The sequence below is a fragment of the Dama dama genome, chromosome 23, assembly GCF_033118175.1.
Source record: "Dama dama isolate Ldn47 chromosome 23, ASM3311817v1, whole genome shotgun sequence".
In the NCBI taxonomy this organism is placed as follows: domain Eukaryota; kingdom Metazoa; phylum Chordata; class Mammalia; order Artiodactyla; family Cervidae; genus Dama; species Dama dama.
The window spans coordinates 58220847-58243359 of record NC_083703.1 but is presented as its reverse complement, the minus strand read 5'-3'; the positions used below and the strand labels follow the sequence as shown (position 1 = coordinate 58243359).

Sequence of the window (22513 nt, the reverse complement as noted above, 5' to 3'; positions counted from 1 at the left end):
TATGGGGGAAAAAAAAATTGCCCATCTCTGATTTAGAGAACAATCTAATGGCTAGATTTCATTCTATTTCCCAACTGTTAATACACTCAAGTTCCTGTTCAAACTAGTTCACTCAACAGGGAGGTTTTTACTTTAAAATTTTTTTGACAATCTTTGATTCAAGTTTATGTAATAGTTCACAGAAAAAGTTCAATGGTTTGGTTTAGGGATCAAATTAATATATTTTCTCCGCTTGGTTGTGGTCCTTGAGCAGCACATTGTTACAAACCTGACCAAAGTGAGCAGGTGAAATGGAATACTTCCTGCTCTAGAGGGGGTCTTTTATTCAAGCTTGAACATACTCCACTCCTTCTATTCCAAGAGTCTATCTGTATTCCTCAATCTTAGCTAATCCTATTTCCAACAAAGAAACACACATCATTTGTTGGCACCGAGTTTTCTTCATCACAGGAGTATACCTTTTTCCAACTTCTTTCATAGCTACCTCTTAAAAACTGAACATTTGGAAAGAAATGCACTGTCCCCCAAATACTAATACATTCTCCAAGTCTGTCTTTTGAAGCTAAATGTATCTTAAAATAACGTGGCAGCTGACTTCAGAACTCAAATCCAGCATTAAACTCTTCATATAGATGTTTGATCATATATGAAACTTTCATCTCATTTTTAAAAACTTTTCATTTAGGAAATTTTCAAGTATATGCAAAAATATAATACTATAATAAACCCCCACACCCTTACCAGCCAGTTTCAACAAGTATAAATAGTCTGCAATTTTTCCCACTCATCTTTCTTTCCAACTTGTTGATTATTTATTGTTCACTGCAGTATTTTAAAAGCAGACCTCACACATCATATCGTTTCACCCACAAAGGCCTATTTGCTTCTGTTAAATAAGGTCCTTCTCCTTCAAACAAAACTGTGACACCACTATCACATCTGACAAGATTAATAATAATTCTTAATATAATCTAATACCTGGGTCAAGTTTAATTTTCCCCACTGTCTCAATGATGTCTTTTTATAGCTCATTTGTTCAATTAAGGATCCAAATATGACCATATATTTTCTTTTGTTGATAGGTCTCTTTATATCTGCAACAGAGTCCCCTCACTTTTTTTTCACCCATCACTAATACACATTTAAATTCTAATTGGTCAAGCAAGCCTTACCAGGAGTTATAACTCTTTAGCCCCCACATGCTTTAATCAACCCAGCTGCTGACAGGCCTATAAGCCCTTGAGGCAGAAACGCATCCAGCTCCACCTTCCACGTGCAATCTACCACCAGGACCACTATGTCTGGCCATCCCACACACTTTTTGCTCTCAAGGGAAGGAATTTAGGTAGCTTCAGCAGGCTAATTCACTAAAATTAAGTCTTTTCTGTGATCCGATGGCCCGAAGGCTGAATGATTTTGAAAAAACATGGCAACCTTTCTTGAAGGCTTCTTTTTGCAGTGAGCCAATTTAATCAAGAAATCACAAAATAAATCAGACAAGCCTCGTATTCCATCTTGGTTACCAGTAACGACATTAATTGAACACCTAGATCATGGAGGACACTAGGTTATAAAAAGCATGACCAGTGTCCCTGCCCAAGGAGACTTAGAGCCTAGATGGAACGGCTATCCCGTCATTTAGACCAAAAAAAAAGTCCAAGGAGGACAACAGATGCAGAACCCACCCAAACCAACAAACTGTGCCCTACCATTAGCTTAAGAATATTTGTGAGATTGATCTCTGTGATGGAATAAAAAGAGGAAGAATCATGACTAGTCTAACTAGTCTGATTGCTAGTTTTGCTAGTTCTATCATTTATGACCTATGCCACAATGAGTAAGTTACTTAACCTCTCTGATTCTGTTTCATCATTTATAAATCAGGAACAATCCTGCCTACCACACAGTAGCAGCCCTTAACACAGGAAAAGAAAATCTTACATGAATGCCTAGTTGTAATGATGACAGTTAAAATAATAACAGTAATAATCATTGAATGTAATACTCTATGCCAGGCACTGGGCTAAGATGTCTTTTTTTTTTTAATACTTTATTAATTAATTATTTGCCGGGTCTTAGTTGCACCTTTTGGAATCTTCAATCTTTGATGAGGCATGTGTGATTTTTTTTTAGGTGCAGCATGCAAACTCTTAGTTGGGTAATGTGAGATCTAGTTCCCTGACCAAGGATCGAACCCAGGCCCCCTGCTTTGGGAGTGTGAGTCTTAACCACTGGAGTCTTAACCACCAAGGAAGTCCCTAAAACATTTTGTGTCTTCTGTCTCATCTAATCCTCATATCAGTCCTATGAAGCATCTCCAGTTGTCAGGTCTTCCAGATGAAGAAAGTGAACAAAGATGAGTGATCGGCTCATGCTGACTCAGCTAAAGACAGGAAGTGGATCACCTGACCTCAGGGTTTTTGCCGTAATCACAGTGTAATGATGCCTCCCAAATACCACCACGGCAAAGTGGGACCCAGGGCAGCATAAATTACTGGGGGGTAAAGGCCCTCCTATTATGGCTATTAATTAGACCAATTATATTGTAATTTCATAGATACAGCATCCTGAAGCCCCACCTCTGCACAGTAAGGAAGCCCCGGGAGGCTCCCCGAGTGGCCCTACCCATGGCCTGGGTGTGTTCAGAGCCATGATGCTGGTTTCCTTCCTTGCCGGGACAAGTCTTCAGCAGTCTCCTAAACAGTATTGAATGCATTCTTTATTACAAGTGTCACCTAAGATATGTACAAACAGAGCCAAAATCAGAATTATTTTCCTATATAATCTCTTAATTCCTTTCTGTACACATATACACAAAAGACAAAAGGAAGCTAGCTGCCAGAGGAGATCCAATTGCCTGCCACCACCACCCTTTGAGGGTTTCCCTGGTGACTCAGAGGTTAAAGCATCTGCCCGCAATGCGGGAGACCTGGGTTCGATCCCTAGGTTGGGAAGATTCCCTGGAGAAGGAAATGGCAACCCACTCCAGTATTCTTGCCTAGAGAATCCCATGGATGGAGGAGCCTGGTGGGCTACAGTTCATGGGGTTGCAAAGGGCTGGACACGACTGAGCGACTTCACTTTCACCACCCTTTGAAAGTCCAAGCTAGCAAAGTGGAAGAAGAAACTGGAGAACTGAGGCCCTGATCTACAGTTCCAGCAGATTTCCTTGCCAACAGCCAGGTGAGGAAAGCTATTTTGAACCCTCCCATCTCCCCAGAGTTCCAGAGAACACATGAGGCTTCTGTATCACCCAGTCAATGCACAGAATTGTTATGCTGTCGATTCAAGCCACTAAGGGTTCAGGTAGTGTGTTAGATAACTGAAATAGCCAAAAACCAGCTTTTCCAGCCAGGCCAAATATTAAATCTATGAATGAGAGGTGCCTTAACAGCAGCTTACTGTTGCTTATCAAGAGCAATGCTACATTCCTTCCATTCAAAGACACCCATTGGCTGAAACATTTTGTAAACCCACAGCCCACATTGTACCTTGCTCCACAGTATTCAATAATTATGAATAATCACATCAATAATAATGGCAGGTAATATTTACTGTTTCTTATGTACAAGACTTCGTGCTAAACCTTCTATTTTTTATATATTTATTTGGCTGTGCCAGATCTTAGTTGCAGCACACAGGATCTCTGATCTTCATCAAGGCATGCAGGACCTTCTAATTGCAGTATGCAGGATCTTGAGTTACGGCATGCAAACTCTCAGTTGTGGCATGTGAGATCTAGTTCCCCCACCAGGGACTGAACCTGGGCCCCCTGCGTTAGAAGCACAGAGTCTTAGCCTCTGGACCACCAAAGAAGTTCCTAAACCTTTTATTACTTAAGCTCTACTAAAGCCGTCTGAGGTGGACCATTATTACGTCCATTCTACAGATGAAGCCAGTGAAGCTCAGAGAGGTATAGTGACTTGGCCAGGATCACACAGCCAGTAAAGAGTGGCTTAGGACTTCACCCTCTGGCCATCTGACTCCAGAACCCACGCTCCTAACCACTGGCCCCTTCAAGGGTCACTTTACTTTAATAAAGTTGCCTCCTTCTGAAAGAAATAATGTGTATAAATTACACTTATTTCTGAAAGAAGTATGTGTATAAATAAATGTGTCTGACCTATGGTATTTTCAGCAAACCCCAGTTCTTGTTAGTAGGAAAACTGTAGATGCAGAAGGAAAGAGCACAGTAAGCCCCATTGATGTTGGTTACTGTGATGGTTTGTACAGGCTTCCTTCACCAGCAAGCATCCACGGTTTGGTAATTATCTGTTTACAAGTTGGCTCTCTCCCTGGCCTGTGAGTGCCATCACAGTCTCAGGTTCATCTTTGTAGGTTCTGGGATCGGCACATGGCCTGGCCCAGAAACAGGAGGTCCTCAAGAAAAGTTTGCTGAATGGAAAAGAAATGCTTCATTCACCAACCAGTACGAACTTGCCTTAACAAGTCCATCTTCTCCACCCATCAGTCCTTAAAGTGATTCTAAAGGAGAGGGTAGCAAGGTACTGGAGGGAGACCCATCCGAGAAAGGCGGGTACCAGTGGGTTCCTCAGGATGAAACAGGGCTGGGCTTGTGGCCAGGACACTGGAGAAGTCTGTGCGAGTCTGTGGCCGGCCACACGGAGAGCCGGACCTCCCAAACTCCCCAGCATTCTGAGAAGTCCTGGGGAACAACTGGAGACCCTGCCTGGAAGACCCCCGACCCCGGAGGGGGCCAGGCCTCCTCCCGCCGGGAATCGCCAGGATGAACGAAGGACTAGCCCTCCCGGGCCACGCAGGAGGAGGAAGAGAAAGAAAGTAACAGGAAGTCAGAAGTTTTCCAACAACAAAAATCCTCCCCATGGCTGGGAGGGGTCCCCGTCCTCGGCCGCCCCGCCCAGTGAGGAGGGACCGCCACAAGTGATCAAGGCAATTGGGGGTCCCCCTATTCTGGTTCCAACACGAAGAGCTCAGCCTGTAGATCCCACACCCTCCATCTGTGCACCCCTAATTCTGCGAGAAGTTCCCAAGGAGGGGCGGGATGCCCCAACTGTTACTTACAATCGTCTAAGTCATCCTGCAAGTCCACAAAGTACAGGGGCATCTCTGAAAACCAAGAGACACACAAGGAGTTACGAGGGGGCTGCGGCAGGTGGACTCAGGGATGGGCGGGGGGGGGGGGGGGTCCTCTGGACTCCTGGGGTGGTTCCGGCTGAAGGGGAGGGGGCGCCCCAGGAGCTGGACCCCATTCACCCGCCATCTTGAGACGACCTGGAGGCGGGGCCGGCGCCCGAGGGGCGGGGCCTGAGGGATAGGGGCGGGGCATATGGTTTGGTGTCCCGCCCCCTCACTGCTAGCCCCGCCCCCGAGCCCGGGCCTCCCCGCGAGCCTTGCTGCGCCGGCCGGCCCCGCCCTCTCGGCGAAGGTGGCTGCCGAAGTGGGCGGGGAGGTCAGGTGACCCGGCCGGCGTCCCAAGATGGCGGCGGCGGTGGCGCCCGGGAACCCGCGGCACCGTCCGGGCTGCTAAGACGGGCCCCGCGCGGCTGGCGACGGACGGGCCGGGCCGAGGGCCAGCGAACGGGCGGCCGCCGCCTCTGCGCGCCCCGCGGCCGGGGCTAGGCCGTGCGGCGGCGGCGCCGGGGGATGCTCGTGCTGGGCCGGGCCTCTCCCTTCTCAACTTAGGGCGGCGGCGGGCCCGCGCCCCTGGCTCCCAGGCCATGGCGCTGAGGGAGCTCAAAGTGTGTCTGCTGGGGGTGAGTGGCGGTGGGCCGACCGGGAGGGCCGCGGGAGGCCAGGCGGGCCGCAGACCCTGGCGTGCCCACGTTCCCTCCGCCCCTTCCCCCAGACTGGGTGCGGGACACCACCTACCTGCCCGGACCCTCACTTCGGTCCCCTGGGCCGTCCCGCCCACCTGGCCGCACCCTCCTGAAGGATTTGCTGTCGGTAGGGTTCACCCTTGTCCCTCCCTGGTGCCCAGGGACTCTTCCTGCCCCCCAAAGGGTGAAGAGTCCTCCCTGCCCTTCCATTGCTTCTGGGTTAAGAGCAGTCTTAAATAGTTTCCCTAGGTACTAGTTAGGAGTTGGCCAAGGCTTGCAAAGTGACTAGTAACAGGTCTTTATGTTTTACAAGCAGCAGTAGTCTGCTTTCCTGTCTGCTTGGTGTTTTTGAACTTGTGGAATACCCCTGATACTTCACGTAGATTTACCTTCCTGGGGCAGGAGTGGGGACATTCAAATCAGAAAGCCCCCAAAACTGGTTTGAAGCTTTAGCTTCCTAACTTGTCAAGGCAACTTTGCGATTTCAGAGCATACTTTCTGAAGTTGATGCTCTCTTACCAGAGTTGTTACTTTAAAGACTGAGAAAGATTTCAATAACTAGTATTACCCCTTTCCAGATTGGGCGGGGCTGGGATGTATCAGGAATTACTCAGAAGTAGTTCAAGAGTTCATTCTTAAGGTAGACTTGTTAGAGAGCAATTGAGTTTGTCACTTTGCACGTGACGCAGAAACTTGGGGTCTTTCAGAAGATCCTCACATCTTTTGTAAACTCATATATCCTCTCCTGCAATACATTTTGAAATCTTATAATTACTCCACTGAATTTTTATGAAAACCTCCTTTGTGTTTCTTTAAAATTCACCTATCCAGGATGATTTTTCCAAAATCGTGAACTTAAGGCACAAGGCAGCTTTTGGTATGTGCCAGCAAGTAACTTTCTCTTCTTCACCTCTCTCATTGTGTTTCAGGATACAGGTGTGGGTAAATCAAGTATTGTGTGGCGGTTCGTGGAAGACAGTTTTGATCCGAACATCAACCCAACAATAGGGTAAGAGATTATGTTTACTGAATATGCATCTAAAGGTGTACTGAAAAGTCCTTTCAAACAAAGATGTGTTACAAGGGTAGGCATCACCATTATAAAAGCTAGTGAATTTGGAGACAGTGATTACCATCATCTCTAGAACGACTTGAAAATCGTCTTTTAACTTGTGAGAAGTGAAAACTTGAAGGTGAAAGTATGAATTAAAGTTTTATTTATTAGAATATACATAGAGCCTTCGATCTGTGAATAGGAACAGCAAATTTCACCTTGAAATAAGGCAGAAAAAAATAGGTCTTAATGTTTTTTTTCCCTGGCATGTCAACTAAAAGATACTTTAGATGGCTTTAGCTCTTCCTGAAAAATAGTTTGGAGTCTGAACCCTTCTCACACATTTCAGCACTATGCCTGCACATTCCTGTAGTAGTGATGAATTAACAGAGTAATATCAAAATGTAAGCCTTTTTGGGGTATCTGGTTGATAGGAAAAGTGAAATTGACTGGCTATAGGTTTTTGACTCTGAACTTTTCAGGCTGTTTAAATAGTGTACTGTTAATACTTCCTCTGTGAGAAGTTGTGTTTCGTGTCTTTTAATACTCTTGTTAAGCTTATAAAACTAGGTAGCTGCTATGCAAAGCCTCACCCAATTGGTTGTTTCCGCTTAAAAATCTAATCTAATCTGTCTAATCGGGAAATAATTCATAGCATGCACGTCCACATTTGAAGGCGTCAAGATGAAACGATCACTGACTCTGACATTAAAGTGACTTTGAATGTTCTTCAGGGAAAGACTGGGTGTGTCTGCACGTTTAATGTGTGAACTCATCCTCCTCTAGGCCTGCCTGTCACTACGTGCGTGGGAAAGTAAAGGGGCAGGAAGTGACAGTAGGCCCTGCTGCTGACTCAGGGAGTGACACACCTCACACTGGTCAGCGCCCCAAACCCCACCGCCAGCTTGGTTAGAGGTGCTGCCTCGCCAGAGAAGAGGGTAGGCGGGGGTCTCTCTGGCGCTCACGCAGAGGTCCATGGCCCTGTCCTGGCGACCAGTCCTCTCCGTTTGGCCGCACACCCCGTCCCCAAGCCCAGCTGTCTTCCCTGTTTAGTCTGGGTGAACGTCTCACAGGCAAGAGCGAGATGAGGCTTTCCCATCATCTTCTCTACCCGTCCCTGTTTCTCTGTCCTTGGCACATGTATTCCTCCTTCACGATGAACCCCACGCATGCCTGAGCTCAGGAGCACCCCCCCAACTCCTTCCCCAGCCCTGCCTGCAGACCTGCTCCCCTCAGATAGGGCCATTCCCCAGACCTGCTGGGCAAACTGGGGCTCTGGAACAAGAGCTTACTGCTTCTTCAGCCCTCTGCCAACCATCCCACCTCCTCCGCTCTGCTGAAACCACCTTCCCTCAGGACCTGCTTCCAATTCACTGACAAAGCTAAGGGCTGTTTCCTTTCATTATTTGCTCATCCAGTGCCAGCTGTATGCCAGATGCTGACCTGGGTGCTGGTAATTCAGAGCAGGGCTCAGTAGACCCTGGCCTTTTGGCCCACCGCTCAATTCAAAGATAAAACATTACTGAGACACAGCATACCTGTTCATTTATATGTGGTCTCCACTGCTTTCTGCCTCAAGGGCAGAGTTGAATAGCTGTGACTGAGATCCCATGGCCCACAAAGCCCAGAGTATTTATTATTTAGAGCTTTTCAGGAAAAGTTGACCAGCCCCTCCTGCCCTCAGGTACCTGCCAAGAAGGAGAGAGACATGGTGTGTAACCAAAGCACAGGAAGTGAGTTCTTTGGCCATTTTCTGTGCTCTGAAGGAGGAATGTGGAGGCCCGGCGAGAGCATGTAGCCAGGGCCTGACGCTGGCCCGGGCTCTGCCAGGTCCCAAGGTGCCTCACGGTGAAAGTGTGAGGTTCTTGGACGCCCTGACATCTCAGTATTGATAAATGAGTGGATTATATTTCAGAAGATAGTTTAGAGACACAAGTTTCTGAAGAGTGGAAGGTAGCTGTTGGTGATGTTGAGGGCAGTGAGTAGCAGGGGGCACAGGGCATGTCGGACAGGCGGCCCAGAGGCTGGACAGGCAGCAGGCCAGGCCACGGATGTTCCTTCTCTCCCTGTGTCCTTCCGTGCTCTTCAGTCTTCTGCCTGCCCTTCCTCCTCTGCTGAGTTCACACAGGTAGGTCTTCCTCATGCATCCTGCCCGACTCCTCTGTGCCTTTCCCAAACATACAGGGGCTCTGCATATCCATGACTAAGCTCAGGAGCTCCCCATCAGAGGCCTGGCCCTCTGCTCCTCTTTCCATGGACCTTGTGGTAGAGAAAAGGACCAGCATATCCTCAGGTACTCAAGCCAGAACCCTGGACATCCTTTCTAGATCGCCCTCCTATTGTCCCTTCTCCTCCCTGAAGCCGGCATGAGTCACTTGCTCCTGTCCAGGACTCCTGAATATCTTTTCATCCCTGTTGCTTTGATGACTTCTAGACCTTCATCTTCCCTGCTGGTGGTCCAGACGTGGACACTGCCACCTGCCAGCTGGTTAACTCTGAATCTGTTTCCCCATCAACAAAATCGTAGTAATAACGGGCACCAACTCTCTATGAGATACTCCTTTTCAAATGTTCAGCTAAGTGCCAGGGACACTGGGGCTCAATACATAATAGCGTTGTTTTTAAAATATTTAGATCTTATTAAAACCTTTCAAAATTATTTTGTCAAAGTAATGTGTCTGTGGTTTTTTTCTGTAATAGCGAGGCTTTTAAGTTAAGTATTAACAGTTCCCTGGTCCACTCTGACTCACTCCCTAGAGGCATCTACTTTTGTGATGGTTTAGGCTGTTTTTTTCTGATCTTCCCTCCAGATTTTTTCATTAACATGCATATACTGCTAATTCTTGATCCCTTCTCTCCTCCCCCACCCCATCCCCCAATTTTAGGCGTTATCTCGTGCTTGTTTTCTTAGGAGATGGGAATTTAGGAATCCTGCTTCTCTTATCTCTCCCTGCTTCATCTGCCCTCCTCCTCCTGTGTTTCCATTAAAGCTCTACCACTGAGCGGCAATGTAGCGTTTAGACTGCAAGGTCTCCAGCTGGTCTAGCTGCCTTAACATCCCAGGTCTAACACGTAGTTGCTCTGTGGCCTTGAGCAAAGTATTTAACCTCTTTGTGACTAAATTTGCACATTTGGGATAATTAGTCGCCTCTAATTATAGAGTTGTGAAAATCAAGTTAAAATACATAAAAATTACTTAGAATGGTACTTGGCTATGGTAAGCATTTGTTATTTCTTAGCAACTGATATTTTTTGATAAACTTCTAACACTATAGTTTTTTTAAACTAAAATTAGTAGATATTGTTTTGTATCTGCTTATTTTATTCACACTTTGTGAGGTTCACCTATGTCATTTCATGTAATGTTAGTTTATTCTTTTCCGTCTCTGTACAATAGGTATCCCGTTGGATAAATACACCACAGTTTATTCTACTGTCGGAATTGTGGTTGTTTCTATTTGGGGTTTGGGAATTGGCAGGGGAATTCCTGGCTCAGAAGGAATATGTATCTTAACTCTAGTAGATGTCTTCTAAAGTTTTGGATCAGTTTATGTTCCTGCCAGCAGTGTTGGGGAGTTCCGGTTGCTTCATATCCCCTACGACATTAGATGTCATCAGTCTCAAATTCTAGCTGTGTTGGAGGATTGGTGGTACTGCCTTATTCTGGTGTTAATTCCTGTTTCCCGTATGACTACAGCTGCTGAACACATTTTCATGTCTTTATGGGTCATCTGGATACATTGCCTGTTTGAGAATCTTGTTCGTTTTTCTATTGAGTTGTCAGTCATATTCTCATTGACTTGTGAGTGTTGACTTACGGGTGTCATGTATTGACTTATGGGTGTTATGTATGTCTTCTTGATATTGTAGATTCTGTAGTCATTTGTTACATCTGACTATTGCAGATACTTTCTCGCACTCTGTAACTATCCTTTTTACTCTCTGGATCTTTTAATGAAGGGTTGTTGCTTTTAATATATCCATTTGATCAGTCTTTCAATGAAAGATACTATGTTAGTGCTTTTTATGTCCTTTTAATAAACTTTGATTTACCAGTCATGAAAATACACTCCTTTTATCCTATAGAAATTTTGTTTTGCTTCTCAGATTTAGATTTAATTTTTACCTAGAATTAATTTCTGTATGAGATGTAAAATTAAGTTGTGGGGGATTGTCTTTTTTTTTTTTCCTTTTAATTCCAGCAGAGATTTACATCTCACTTTTTTTTAAGATTATCCATAATTCACTGTTGTGTACTGAGCTGTGATTGTCATAAATTGATCATCTGTATTTATAGTGCACTTTTTAATGGATTTTTGTTATTGTATCCCACTGATCTGTGTTTTAGTTTTTTTATGATTTTATTTGTTTTTATTGTTGACTCTGCTGGATCATTGTTGCTGCCTGGGCTTCTCTCTAGTTCCAGCAGGCAAGGGCTACCTCCAGTTGCGATGCACAGGCTCTCATTGCAGGGGCTTCCCTGGTGGAGCACGGGCTCTGGGGTGTGCGGGCTTCAGTAGTTGTGGTTCCCTGGCTGTAGACCACAGGCTCCGGAGTTGTGGTGCACGGGCTTCTCTGCTGTGCGGCACGTGGGATCTTCCCTGACCAGGGATCAAACTCATGTCTCCTGCATTGGCTGGCAGAGTCTCACCTGCTGAGCCACCAGGTAAGCCCCGCTCTGTCTTTTTAATTGACTTCACTAAAGTATAGTTTATGTACAATAAAAGGCACCCATTTTTAGTGAACATTTCGATGAATTCTGACAAATTGGGGAAGGAAATGGCAACTCACTCCAGTATTTTTGCCTGGAGAATCTCATGGACAGAGGAGCCTGCCTGGCTACAGTCCACAGGGTCACAGAGTTGGACACGACTGAAACAACTTAGCATGCATTCACACATATACTTATATGTATACATCTGTGAGCTCATCACTACAATCAAGAAGTAGAACACTTCATCACTCCAGTCTGTCCCCTTTTGCCCCAACCTGTATTTATCCCAATCCCTACCACAGGCTCCAGGCAACCACTGATAAGCTTTCTGTCTCTACAGATTATATGGAATTTTAAAGTTTCAGTTGTTTGTTCTTCACATGCAAACATAAAGTTGGCCTTGTGTCATGTGACTTTACTAAATTCAATTAGTTCAGACATCTAATAGATTCCTTGAGATTTTCTTAGGTGTACCATCATGTCACCTGTAACAGGCAGTTTTCTTGCCTTCTTTCCAATCTATATGCCTTTTATTTCTTTCACTTGCCCTGTCACATGAGCTAAGACCTCCTGTACTTAAGAGAAGTGGTAACAGCCAACATCCTTCCCTCATTCCTAATCTTGAGGGGAAAGTATTTGGTCTTTTCCATTAAGCTGGATGTCTGGGCTCTTAGGTTTTTTATAGGTGCCCACTACCAGTTTGAGAATATTCTCTTCTATCCCTAAATGGAATTTTTTTTTTTTTAATCAAGGATTGTGTGAGTTTTGCTAGGTGGGTTTTTTATCTTTTGAACTGTTCTTAACACTTGTGTTTTCAGTCTTAGAATAGTGATTTATAACAATTGGTACTAAAATAACAAAGTGATGTTGCATTCCTCACATAGATTTCACTTGGTTATTATATATTTTTTTAATACACTACTGAGTTGGATTTACTAAAATTTTTGCCAAGAGTTTTTGCCTCCATGTTCATGACGGATATTGATCTGTAGTTTTCTGTAATAATACCTTTCTCTAGTTTTGGTATCAGGACCTCATAAAATGGGAAGTATTTTTTCATCTTCTGTTTTTTGGAAGATTCCGTGTAGAATTGGTATTATTTCTTCCTTAAAGGTTTGGTTTAATTCACGAGTGAAGCCATCTGAGCAAGGAGTTGTGTCAGCAAAATTTAGCTACCACTTCAGTTCCTTTAATAGTTACGGGCTTATTCATTTCTTCCTGAGTAAGCTTTGGTATTAATAGTTTGTGTCTTGCAAAGAGTTTGTCCATTGTTTCTGTCTTTTAATTTATTGGCATAAAGTTGTTCATAATATTCCTCTACTATCATTTTAATGTCATTAGAATCTGTCTAGCAATTTTAGTGGTCTTCTCAAAGAACCAGTTTTTTATTTTATTAATATTTCACTGTTTTTTCCCACTTTTCTTTTTCATTGATTTTTGCTTTTATCTTCATTTTTTTCCTTCCTTTTCTTATTTTGACCTAATTTGTTCTTTTTTAGTTTTTTAAAGTGGAAGTTTAGAATATTGACTTTTAAGGCTTTTTACATATATGCAATTAGAACTATAAATTTGTAAGTACTGGTTTGGGTGAAATACCATGGATTTTGATGATTGTATTTTTATTTTCATTTAGTTCAAAGTATTTCTTTCCCTTGTGACTTATTAGTTGTTTGGAAGTATGTTTTCTAACTTCCAATTATTTGGGGATTTTCCATAAATTTTCAACTAGTATGATTTGTGGTTTAAATCCATTGGATCAGAGGACATAACTCATTAAATTATTTCAGACCTTTTTACATTTAATGCTTATTTTATGGCCTAGTATGTGGTCTTCATGAATGTTCCATGTTTAGCAGAAAAGAATATGTTCTGCTGCTATTGTGTGTTCTGTAAATGGTAAACAATCAGCTTGACTAATAGCACTGTTCCTTTCCTCTGTATACTTAACTGATTTTTTCCCCCTCATTTGCAGTGAAAGGAGTGTTTGAAATCCAACCCTAATTGAAGATTTGTCTAGTTCTGTTTTTAGTTTAATTAATTTTGGTTGATATGTTTTGAAGCTCTTACTATTGAGCATATCTATTAATGCATTTTATTGTTTTTATTCTTGATAGCGTGACTCCTTTGCTATCATGAAATGTCCCTCTTTTTCCCTGGTAACAGTCCTAATTGTGAATTCTTCTCAGTCTTATATGAATACATGCTCTTCAGCTCTGTGTTGATTAGTGTTTGCATATCTTTCCCCGTCCATTTACATTTAACCTATTTCTATCTTTATATCTAAAGTGAGTTTTTGCAGACAGACGGCATTATGGGTCTTGTGTTTTAATTGGAGTAGTTGCACCAGCTGTCTAATATAGTTGTAGGTAGCTGCATGTGGCTATCTGAACTTAAGTTAAAATTTTAAAGTGAGTTCCTTGGTCACACTAGCTACCATTCAAGTTCTTCTTGCAGAAGGCTCTGTTGTATAGTACTGGTTTAGGCCATTTTTATTTTTTATAACTATCAATATGGTTTGGCTTAAATCTACCATCTTGCTGTATTTTTCTACTTGCCCCTTATTAATGGTTCCATTTCATCTCTGCCAGTGGCTTTTTAGCTGTACCTCTTCTATTGTTTTAGTGGTTGTGCTTTGATTTACAATATACTTCTTTATCAGTCTTTCTTTAAATAATAGACAGTTTCACATATAGTATAAGAACCTTACAGGAGTATGCTTTCATTTCTCCTCACTGATCTATAGTGTTATTATTGTCGTATATTTTGCTTTTGCATCTTATAGAATCCACAGTACAGTTGTTTGTTTTTTGTTTTTGTTTTTTTTTGCCTTAGTCAGTGATCTTTGAAAGAAACTATTAGTCCTTTTTTTTGGTCCTTGTGCCAGTGTCACAGTTTCTTAATTCCTCTATCTGTGTAGTAAGTTTCTCTGTCCAGTGGCATGAGTACTTCTGTGTTATTCTTCAATAATTTCTTGGCTATTCTTGGCCTGTTACATTTCCATGTGAACGTTAGTGTTATCTTTTTTCATACCAACACACTAATTCCCATTGTGTTTTTGATTGATGTTTCATTGAATTTATAGATTGGTTTGGAGAAGAATGACACCTATATGATATTGCATCTCTAACACATGAATATAGAAATGTATTCTTCCATTTGTTAGGCTTTTTTTATTTTTCCTGAGCATTTTTTCTGCTTTTCTGTTTAGTGGACTGGTGCATCTTTTGTCAGATTTTATCCAACTGGTTTGATGTTTCAATGTAGTTTTCTGCTGTTTTTGTGCTAAATTGTATTGCTTTGAAATCTTTATTTCTAGTCCTTAAGCTTTTTGTGTCTTTTATTGAGTTGAGTAGGATCTCTAGTTCAGTTTTGAGTAGAAATGATCATACTGGATAGTCTAATCTTAGCAGGAAAGCTTTTGCTATTATGCCACTAAATATGTTTGCCGTAGGGTTTTTATACACACACCTTAGCATATTAGAGAGTGTCTTTTTTATCATATGCTGAAGTTTTTTGTTTTTTTTTTAAGTGTGAAGTGTGGATGAAGATTTTTATTTATTCATTTATTGGCTTGATTGAGTAATTATTCTTTTATGCTATTAATGTGGTAAATTGTCAAATTTTCATGGAATAAATCCACTTACATTGTGATTTATTATTATTTTTGCACATCACTTGCTTTAGTTTACTCTTTTTTAGAACTTCCGTATATGTTTATGAGTAAGATTGTCATGCAGTTTCTCTTTCTGTAATGTACATATCAGGTTTGCTATGAAAGTTTTGCTTCCCTGATGAAACTATTAATAATTGAGAAGCTCTTTTTTGGAAGAGTTTGTTAAAAAAAAAAATTGCTGCTGTGACTCTTTTAAATGATTAGTAAAGTGCCTGTGGGCTTTGAGTCGTCCTTGTGTAATAGGGTTTCAGAAGTCAATTTCGTTCATAGTTGCAAGGTTATTCATTTTCAGGGATATTTATGTAATTGATTTCCACTCCTTATTTTCAGTTGCATTCTTTGTTTTAAAACCTTAGTCATGGCTTTACCAGATCAAACAAGTTTTTATAAAATATCATTTCAATCATTCATTTCAGAATATTTTCAAGTTTCTATTATGATTTCATCTTTGATCCAAACATCATTTAGATGTGTTTGTTGAATTCCAAATATAGGGAAATTTTCTAGTTAATATTTTTAGTGATTACTGCATAATTGTATTGAGATTAGCGAACATATTTAAATCCTTTATTACTGATATAATTTGCAATTTGCCTGGCATATGTTGATTTTGGTAAGTGTTTCATATGTGTTTGAAAAGATTGCATACTTTATCTATTTTGCAGCTGCGTTAAGTACTTAACAAATCTAGAATCCTATATCTTACTACAATACAAACCTTCTACCATCTGAGCTGTACTGTTTAGCTCTGGCAATGCACTTTACCTTGAAGTCTAATTGTAACTGTTAATACACAGCACTATTTCCTTTGGTCAGTAATTGCATGGCGCATCTTTGTCTCTTTTTGTTTTTTAACCTTTCTGTATCTTTTTACTTAAGGTGGGTTTCTTGTAAGCAGCTTATGATTTGAATTTGATAATGTTATATATATTCCATATAACCACGCCTAATCAAGATCCAGATATTTCCATCATCTCAGAAGTTTGTTTCTGTGAGTTCCACTCCCCATAAGTGGCAACTGTGCTGACTTCAGTCATTGTGGGTTAATTTGCCTGTTCTTGAATTTCACATAAATGAAATAATACAGAATGCACTCTTTGGTGTCCGATTTCTTCCCCATAAAACAGTGTTTTGGAGAGTCAGCCATGTTGTATGTATCATAATCTTTTTTTTTTTAATTGATGACTGATACTCTCCTATGTGAATAGGTAACTGTTTGTTTACCCATTCTCCTGGTTATGGACGTCCGGGTTGTTTCCACTTTGGAGCTATTATGAATATAGGTACTGTGATCATTCTTTTACAGCTCTTTTTGTAGTCATAGGTTTTCATTTCCTTTAGGTAAATACCTAGGAGTAGAATTTCTAGTTCATAGGAAAGGTGCATTTATATAACTTAGTACGAAGTTGCCAACTTGGTTGTATCATTTTACCCTCCCACCTGCAGTGTACAGAAGTCCAGTGGCCCTACATCCTCATCAGTGCTTGTCTTTAACTTCAGTTTTTCTAGTGGATCTAAATGGCATCTCATTGTGCTTTTAATCTGCATTTCCTTGATGACTAGTAATAATAAGCATCTTTGCATGTGTTTCTTTGTCATTCACTATGAAGTCACTACTCAAGTCTTTTGCCCATTTTTCCTTAGTTTTTGCCTTATTTTTTACAGACGTGTAGAAATTCTTTGCATATTACAAATAGAACTCTTGTCAGATATATATATATTGCGAATATTTTCTTGCATTCTGTGGCTTGCCTTTTCATTTTCTTAATGATGTGTTCTAATAAGGAGTTTTAATTTTAATGAAGTCCATGTTGTCAATTGGTCTTCCTGGGTTCATGCTTTTTTGGTCCTCTAAATAAGCACTGCTTGCCCTAAGTTTTCAAAGATGTTCTCCTATGTTTTCATCATAGTTTTAGCTTTACTTTTAGTTCTTTGAGCCATCTCAGATTAATTTTTCTGTATTCTGTGAAGTAGAGGTAAGAGTCACTATTTTCTGATGTGATCATCCAGTTGTCCCACCATCATCTGCTCAAAGCCTTTCTATCCCCATTGAGTAGCCTTGGGATCTTAATAAATTATAATATTGAGTCTTCTGATCCGTGAACATGGTGTCTTTCTCCATTTACTCAGGTCTCCTTTAGTTTGTCTCTGCATTGTTTTGTATTCAGTGCAGGAGTCTTAAAAAAGTATTTTTGTTGAAAAATCTTGCTAAGTATTAATGTTTTTTAAACTATTGTAAATGGAATTGTAATATTTTTATCTGCAATTTTTTGTAGAAATACCGTTGAATTTCATGTGTTTACCTCATATACTTTAATACTCTTAAATTCACTTTCTTCTGATAACTGTTTTGTAGAGTCCTTACAATTTTTTACATCCATGATTATGTTGTCTGAGAATAAAGTCGGTTTGACTTCTTCTTTTCCTTTTAATTTTTTCAATACCATGCTGCATTGTCTAGAACCTCCTACCATGTTGAATAAAACTAGTGACCAATATCCTTGCCTTTTCCCAGTCTTAGTGGGAAAGCGTTTAACATTATACCCTTAAGTATGATGTCCACTGTAGGGTGCTCATTGTTAAGATAAGAGCGCTTTTTTCTTTTTCTGGTTTGCTGAAAGTTTTTTTTTTTTAATCAAGAATGGGTCTTGAATTTTGTCTTAATACTTTTCTGCATCTTTTTAGATGATACAGTGGTTTCTTACCACCATTTTTCTGTGAATGTGGTGGATAACTGTGCTCATTATCGATTGCTAAGTAACTAATTATCCCAATACTTAGATTATCCCAATACTTAGCCACTTGAAACAACAAACTTTACACCACATTTTCTGTGGATCAGGAATCAGTGTGGCTTATCTGGCATGGTCCTGACTCAGGGCCTTTTGTGGTATTGCAGTCAAGATGTCCCAGTCAAAATGGAGCTGCAGTCATTTGAAAGCTTGGCTGGCGTTGCAGATCTGCTTCCAAGATGGCACACTCACATGACTGTTGGCGGAAGGCCTCAGTTTCTGAAATCTTCACCATGTGGGCCTCTCCAATGGGCTGCATGAGTGACCTCACAACAGGACAGCTAACTTTCCCCAAGACAAGTGACCCAGGAGAGAGCAAAGAAGAATCTGAGCTATTTTTATGACCCCTTGGAAGGAAGTTACTAAGCCCATTCCAAACTCACAGGGTACGGAATTAATCTCCAGTCTTGAAGGAGTATCAAAAAGCAAAAAATGAGCATACTTTATTATAACTACCAGAATCACATTAATTGAATTTAATTTACGTTAATTTAATCATTATTACTGTATAATCATATCATGTGTAAACATTACACAAACTCAGATTGAGAAACTGTTCACAAAATGACAGGTGTATAATCCTCAAAAGTCTCAAAGTTTAAAAAGTCAAGGAAGGACTGAAAAGCGGACCCAGACTGAAGGAGACCCAGGAGTCATGACAACTAAATACAGCGTGTGTTTTGAACCACAAAGGGTATTATTAGAACAATTGGTAAAACTCAAATGGGCTCTGAGGACTAGATGGTAGTAATGTGTTGGTGTTAATTTCACAGTTTTGATTATCTTATTCTGCTTATGTTTGTAGGAAAGATAATCTTGTTTGTAGGAAATGTCCACTAATGTTCAGAGGTAATGAGGCAACTTACTCTCAAATGGCTCAGGATAAGTAAATTCTGTATTTGTAACTTTTCTCTAAATTAGAGGCTGTTTCAATGTTTTTTAATGATGGCTATTTTACTGTAAATAAAGGCATTAAGAGACAACCAACTGTTATCCCCATAATGTCATTAAAAGACAGCTGATTGCTTGGTATAAAAGAGTAACATTGAGCTGCTGATGCCCTCATGCCGGCTCCATGAGTCTTGGCCACATGTAGCTCCCTGCTTGGCTTACCTAACAGTGACTCTGAGAGTGAGTATTATTCAGGGTAGAGGGAAAAAGGAGATGCAGAACTCTTCTCATTTTATTTGACACACATATGACTGTTTCCATGTCCCTTCATTCCTTCCTATTTTCATCTGGTTGATGAAATGATTGATTCATTCCTTGACTTTTCATCTGATGTCATTTCCCTTCGGCCTAAAGAACTATTTCAGCATTTCATGTATTCTCAGGGCTACTGGTAACAGATCCCTCAGTTTTTGTTGCTCTGAAAAGGTCTGTACTGCATCCTCACTTTTAAAGGATATTTTTGCTAGGTAAAGATTTCTGGAGTTTCCCCCCTTTTGTATTTTGTTTTGTACAGCATAATGATTTGATATTGGAAGGTATTGTGAAGTGGTTACATAATAACTTTAGTTAACATCCAGTCACCACACATTGTTAGAAATTTTTTTTCTTGGGATGAGAACATTCAAGATTTACTCAGCAACTTTCAAATATACAGTATGGTAATATTAGCTGTAGTCACCATGCTGTATATTACATGGGTGAAGTGAGTGAAGGTGTCAGAGGCACCTCCTTCAGTTATACAATAAATAAGTCCTGGAGGTGTAGTGTACAGGTTTTTTTCCCTCTAGCATTTTGAAAATGGTATTCTGCTGTGTTATGGCCTCCATGGTTTGTGCTGAGTGGCCTGTCATCATCCTTAGCAGTGTTCCTCTGTATGTAACACATCTTTTTATTACCTGGCTGCTTTAAGATCTCTATTTTTTTAATTTATTTTTGGTGCAGTATAGTTGATTTACAGTATTGTGTTATTTTCTGCTTTACAGCAAAGTGAATCAGTTGTACATGTGCATATATCTGCTCTTTTAGGTTCCATTCCCATGTAGTCATAGGGGACTGTTGAACAGAGTCCTCTGTGCTCTATAGCAGGTCTTTATATGTTATCTAGGATCTCATTGTCTTTTTGTCTTCAGTTTACTGTTGTGTGCTAGGTAGGTGCTTGTTGTCCTCTGGGGTGACTGAGTTGCTTGGGTTAGAAATACAATGGCTTGGGACATTTTCAACCATCATTTCTTTAAATATTTTGTCTACCCCATTCTCTTGCTCTGCCTGTAGGATTCCAGTTATTCGTGTGTTAAACCATTCAGTATTATTCAAACGGTGACTGAGGCCTAGGTTTTGTTTCACTTTGTTTTTCCATCTTTTTCTCTCTATTCTTAGGATCACATTATTTCTGTTGATCTGTCTTTAAGTTCAGTTGATCCTTCTACTGTCTTTTAAGCACAACCTGTATATTTTTTTCACTTCAGATGCTGTCTTTAATTCTAGAATCTTTATTTGGTGGTTTTTTATATTTTATAAGCTTATCTGTTCACTCAATATGACTCCTTTTCTTTAAATCCTGATTATAGCAGCTTTTAAAGCATATGTTTACTAGTGCCAGCATCTGGATCAGCTCATGATCTGTTAGTGTTTACTCTTTTTTTTTCTCTTGACCTTGGATCACATTTCTTTGCAATTGTAGTAATTTTTCTTTAATTATTGTTGTATACTGACTGTTGGAGAAGATATGTTGTTGTGAGGATTTTATATTATCCCTTGCTAAGGAGTGCTGAGTATCCCCTTGAACTTGTTCAGGTTTGGTTTTACACTCTGTTAGGATGGTTCCATTGGAGTATTTAGCCTCATGGCACATTCTTATTCTGGGGGCACAGTCTTTACTTCTGAAATGTGGCCTATCTGGGTTTTCATTCAGGGTGGTCACTGGGCCCCTGTAACTTGGCAGAATCAAAACTTCCAATTCTTCCTGTCCTGCAGTTGGCAGCTGCTGAAATCTCTGCTTGGCTTTTACAGTATTCCAGTCTTGCTGCCCTTGCAGCCCACCCCCCTCCACCCTGCCGCTCCCCGCCCAACCCTTCCCCCCCCCCCCCCCCCCCCCCCCCGCCATGTGTGAGTGGTTTAAAGTGACTCTGGATGAGTGGATTTGATGTGTGCATCTGAGGCTTCCTCTGCAGCATCTTCCTCCCAGTGCACCCTCTCTCCCTCTCCAACACAGTGGTAGCCCCAGACCATGTCGTCCAGCCAGCAGTTTTCTGCTTGATCAGTTGGGGAGGGTTCTCCCCATGCTGGTACCACCACCGAGTCTGGACTCCAGAGCTCCCAACTTTGACTTTTAATTTGAATATTTAATTAATTTTGCTTTTAAAATAATTGCTGGTATACTTATGTTTAAATACAGCAGTTTTACACTTTGCTTCTTATTCACCTGGTCCTGTGTTCTTTGGATTGAATTTTGTTTTGGTTTTAATGCCGTGTTTCTGAACCCTTGGTTACCTTGGGACTTAAACATTCTTTCTTCTCATTCAGTCTCTCAGTCGTGTCTGACTCTTTGCAGCCACATGGACTGCAGCACACCAGACTTCCCTGTCCTTCATGGTCTCCCAGAGTTTGCTCAGACTCATATCCATTGAGTCAGTGATGCTGTTAAATGGTGATGCCATTTAGTTGTTAAAGAACAACTAAATATATTCATTAGTTGTTCTTTAACTCTTTACTCTTGCCGTCATCTTATGTATGCTGGCCTTATTCCAGTCTAATGTAAGTTACTTTCACCACTTTCCAACAGCGCAAAAATCTCAACTCTAAGTTCTCTATCTCCTGGGTTGTATGCTCTTACCTTGTATTGTAATTCCAGACCTCACAGGACCTTTATTATTGCTACACAGTCACCATTCCTGTCCCTTTTTTCCACATGTTACTTTTCCTGTTGCTTTACATTCCTGCCTGCATTTCTGGCCTTCCATCTGGGGTTATTTACTTCGTTCTGAAGAACACCATTTCATATCTCCTTTACTGTACTCTTCTGGTGCTGGGCTTTTTTGTCTGAAAATGTCTGTATGTCATCTTTTTTAAATTGAACTTTTATCTACATACAATACAATGTATCATTTAGCTAGTCTTTATGTTGTACTTAAGTGCCACCAAGCTATAGGACATTTCTGTTGCCCCAGAAAGCTCCCTTCCTGCTGTATCCACCCTTGTCTCGCCAACCTAACCGCCATCTGACTTCTATCATGGTAGAGTAAATATATGTTTTTAAACTTTATATAAATGGAATCTTATTATATGTACTCACTTGTGCTGCCTTCTTTTGCTCACAATACTGTTTTTGAGATTCATCCATGTTTTTGCATGTATCAGGAGTTTGTTCCTTTTTATTTCTCAATGGTATTGTATGAATATACCACAATTTGTCTATCCAGTCTCCTGTTGATGGGCATTTAAATGGAGTCCAGTTTTAAGCTATTATGAATAAAGATGCTTTGAATAATTGTATACATTTTTGTGTGTGTGGAGTAAACTCCTGGAGTTCAC

General features: G+C 41.0%; 2 protein-coding genes across 3 annotated transcripts in view; one reads left to right on the top strand and one right to left on the bottom strand.

The window, feature by feature from the left end:
- Positions 1-5260, bottom strand: part of LOC133044968 (putative serine/threonine-protein phosphatase 4 regulatory subunit 1-like) — a 69199-nt gene extending 63939 nt beyond the window's left edge. The window contains exons 1-2 of one of the 2 annotated variants that reach the window (XM_061126937.1): positions 5236-5260; positions 5044-5088 (exon numbers count right to left, since the gene is read on the bottom strand). In XM_061126937.1, coding sequence (XP_060982920.1) covers positions 5044-5088; positions 5236-5242 — 52 coding nt within the window. In that variant the 5' untranslated portion in view covers positions 5243-5260. Of the gene's footprint in view, positions 1-5043; positions 5142-5235 lie in introns of those variants that run through there. The other variant, XM_061126936.1, reaches the window with a different exon arrangement.
- Positions 5261-5581: 321 nt separating this feature from the next.
- The window catches only part of RAB22A (RAB22A, member RAS oncogene family), a 49181-nt gene continuing 32249 nt past the window's right edge, over positions 5582-22513 (top strand). The window contains exons 1-2 of the mRNA XM_061126934.1: positions 5582-5735; positions 6728-6807. Coding sequence (XP_060982917.1) covers positions 5700-5735; positions 6728-6807 — 116 coding nt within the window. The 5' untranslated portion in view covers positions 5582-5699. The remainder of the gene's footprint in view (positions 5736-6727; positions 6808-22513) is intronic.